The 3,607-nt window shown below is 53.8% G+C and overlaps 1 protein-coding gene across 3 annotated transcripts in view; it reads right to left on the bottom strand.

Annotated features, from left to right (window-relative positions):
• Positions 1-213: 213 nt before the first annotated feature.
• Positions 214-3,607, bottom strand: part of XRCC1 (X-ray repair cross complementing 1) — a 35,625-nt gene continuing 32,231 nt past the window's right edge. For all 3 annotated transcript variants that reach the window (XM_032262807.1, XM_032262808.1, XM_032262809.1), the window contains 5 exons: positions 3,331-3,385; positions 3,097-3,236; positions 1,145-1,235; positions 616-691; positions 214-510 (listed from right to left, as the gene is read on the bottom strand). In XM_032262807.1, coding sequence (XP_032118698.1) covers positions 397-510; positions 616-691; positions 1,145-1,235; positions 3,097-3,236; positions 3,331-3,385 — 476 coding nt within the window. In that variant the 3' untranslated portion in view covers positions 214-396. The remainder of the gene's footprint in view (positions 511-615; positions 692-1,144; positions 1,236-3,096; positions 3,237-3,330; positions 3,386-3,607) is intronic.

Here is a 3,607-nt window from a genome sequence, read left to right as displayed (position 1 = left end):
CAGAACAAGTTGAGGGGCAGTGCTGAGGGCCAGTGCTGAGGGTCAGATTCCCAGTTCCCTGCCTCTTGCCAGCACAGAGATAAGGGGCCAAACAGAAGAGACAAAGAGTTCTTTCTCTACCAGATCTCTGACGGAGGGGCCCAGCATTCTTCCCCAGGTCCCAGGGATCCTCTTAGAGTTTTGGGCAACTCCTGAATGAGAGCAGGCAGCTGCTCCAAACCAAGTCATCTTTATTAAATGCATCTTCTCTTTCTCATTCTCTCTCTCCCTCATGCTATGTGTGTGTAGCACATACTTCAGGTGTGTGTGCGTACATGTGTGTACATGTCTGTGTGCAGCACATACTTCAGCTGTGTGTGCATACATGTGTGTACATTCATGTGTGCAGCACATACTTCAGGCCTGCGGCACCACCCCATAGAGCTGATGAGGAAGTAACTTCTGCTTCTCGTTGCAATTATAGATCCATCTGGGACGAACGAATGCCAAGGAGGGGTTGTCCATCAGGGCCTGCAGGGTGGGGTGGAGTCCATAGGAGAATGAGTCATCGAGGGAGCACGGAGGAGATGCAAGGGTGTGCCAGAGTCTCCCTTTCTCTGCCTCTTTGGGACTCACCTCCTCAAAGCTAGGATCCCATTCCTGTGCGGTGATTACAAATTGAACCCGGTCGCTCATATAGTCCTCGAGCTCCCTGGTGGGAAAGGAGAAAAGAGGTAGAAGGAACATCAGGGAATCAACATTGACATCCTATGCCCCAACCACCCTCAATGGCTGTCCTCACACTGTCCCCACCCATGTCCCCTCTAGGCTGCCTTTGGTGCCTCCATTCCTCCATGTATCCATCTTGCCACAGCCACGATGACCAGAGCTCCCATAGTGGCTAATCCTCAGGCTGGCCCTTTCAGAAGCAGGGGTAGGGCTAGGGATCCTCTCCATAGAGAAGAGGAAAACGAGGCGAGCAATGCATCCTGGGCTGCCAGTGGTGGGCAAGCTGGCATTTGGACTCCATGTCCTGTGCCCGTCTACTGGGCATGGCCCTTCATCCTCCTGATGGTCTTTCCCACACCCCCACCCCTCCCAGCAGGTCCCTGAGCCCTGCCCCGGACCCATCACCCCTTCCCCACCCCAGCACCTGGAGACTTACCCGTTGAAGGCTGTGACATATCGGATGAGTTTCCGCCGCTCATCCCCAGGGAACTCTCCGTAAAGAAAGAAGTGCTTGCCCTGGAAGAAATCTGCAGGAGAGAAAGGGGCTAAGGTAAGCGTGAGGCCCCAGGAGTTCCCAGGCACTGGACAGGAGTGATGAGGCTGACCCAGCCACTGAGGAAAGGGCTGTCCACATGTGGTTGGGGACTGATGGCAGGCAGTGGCCCCCTGCCCAGCAGCCCACCAGAGCCTTCCAGGGAGGTAGATTGGTTGGTTGGTTTGCTTGCTTTAACAGTACAAGATACAATGACTATTACTATGATTTGTTTCTGACAGACCGGCTGGAGCTACTTATTTTTCTGTTTTTTTTTTTTTTTTTTTTTTTTTTTTTTTTTAAAGACAAGGGCTTAGTCTGTCGCCCAGGCTGGAGTGCAATGGAGCAATCATGGCTCACTGCCACCTCTGCCTCCTGAGCTAAGTGATTCTCCCATCTCAGCCTCCCCAGTAGCTGGGACTACAGGCTCATGCCAACCACACCTGGCTAATTTTTAAACTTTTTGTAGAGAGACGGGTACTGACATGTTGCTCAGGCTGGTCTCAAACTCTTGGGCTCAAGCAATCCTCCCACCTCAGCCTCCTGAGTCGCCAGGACTACAGGCGCACACCACCATGCTCTGCTAATTTTTAAAATTGTTTGTAAAGACGGGAGGTCAAGGTGGGGTGCAGTGGCTCACCCCTGTAATCCTAGAACTTTGGGAGGCCAAGGCAGGCAGATCACCTGTGGTCGGGAGTTCAAGACCAGCCTGACCAATATGGAGAAACTCTGTATCTACTAAAAATATAAAATTAGCCAGACATGGTGATGCATGCCTGTAACCCAGCTACTTGGGAGACTGAGGCAGGAGAATCACTTGAACCCTGGAGGCAGAGGTTGCGGTGAGCTGAGATTGTGCCATTGCACTCCAGTCTGGGTAACAAGAACAAAACTCTGTCTACAAAAAAAAAAAAAAAAAAGGCCAAAAGCCAGGGGGTCTCGCCATGTTGCCCAGGCTGGTGTTGAACTCTTGGATTCAAGCAATCCTCCCACCTTGGCCTCTCAAAGTACTGGTGAGCCACTGCACCTGGCCTGCCTGGAGCCACTTAATGAGCTTAACCCAGGTTGGAAACGTCAGTATCTGCCACTTCTTCACCTTTGCTCTCCTTTCCAACCAGCGCCTTTTTTGCTCTGACCTTTGGGGTGGCTCCTTCTTCTTTCCATTTGAAGGTGACATTCTAGGCCATCAATTTGCTAATGCCATTTTAGGGGCTTTGGAGAATCAAAGCATCGTCCTGCCCATCACTCACTAGGAACTGTGTGGAAATGGCTCTTCTGGTAGCCCCTGAACCGCACCACAGAGCCCCTCACTACCTTTCCTCGCTCCCTTCATTCTTAAAGCAGCTCTGCCTCCCTGCCCCCATCCCACAACTCCCTGCGGAATTTCCCCAGTTCTTTTTGTTCTTATTCTTTTACACTGGAAAGGCAAACACACATAACAGCAGCCATGTCCAGGGTGATGGCTGATGTTACAGCGAACACCGGTGTGCATCCACCCAGGGCCTGACAGAGGGCAGTGCCACTGTCACCTGGTGTGCCTGGCCTCACTCCAGACCAACAGAACTGCACCCAGTAGGAGGGTGAAGTGAAAAAAATGGGGTCACACCTGGTACATGGCTGCAACAGGAGTAGTCAGAACAAGAAATCTGGAGGGAAGAAAAAGGGAAGTCACGGAGAGCATGCTGAAGGGAAGGGAGCCAGGCAGAACCTGGAGGTGCTGAAGTAGGGAGTGGGTTGGAGAAGGAGTGGGGAGACAAGACATGGGGCAGCAGCAACCCCAGGGCTGGCCAGGGCAAGTAGCAGCTGCGAGCTGAGAAGGGAAAATGCCACTTTGGGAGGGATGGGAGATTTCCCACCTGGGAGCTCGGGGACTGGCAGATCAGGAGTCTCCTGGTGTTCCTCATCGTCTGTGTTCTCATCTGTGGAGCCTGCATATGGGTCTTCCCCGTTCTCCTCCTGGCCAGGGGGCGATCTGTGTTCCTTCTGCTCAGCCACCCTGGGGGGTCCGAGAGGGGTAGAAAGTGAGCATGCAGGGCAGCCTCTCCTACACCCAAGGCCAGGGCCACCCCAACCCCCAGCCCCAGCCCTACCTCCTCAGCTCATCTTCTGTGTCCCCAGAATCTTCTGCCCCGTTGTCCTGTCCTTCTGCAAGTAGAAGCTCAATCAATGCAAGGCTGCCTTGTCTCCTGGGAAGATCGGTAGCCCTCCCAGTATGGCAGACCCAGGCATCTCATGCCCCCAGCTGCAACTGCCCTCCAGATCCAGTCATCCAGACCCCAGACCCTCCTCCCTCAACCCATGAGTCCAGGCCCCACTCCCTCCTCCCTCAGACCCAGGAGTCCAGGCCCCAGCCCCTCCTCCCTCAGA

The sequence above is a fragment of the Sapajus apella genome, unplaced genomic scaffold (assembly GCF_009761245.1).
Source record: "Sapajus apella isolate SASKATOON/1434 unplaced genomic scaffold, GSC_monkey_1.0 scaffold130, whole genome shotgun sequence".
NCBI classification, from domain to species: Eukaryota; Metazoa; Chordata; class Mammalia; order Primates; family Cebidae; genus Sapajus; species Sapajus apella.
This window is presented reverse-complemented; position numbering and strand designations above follow the sequence as displayed.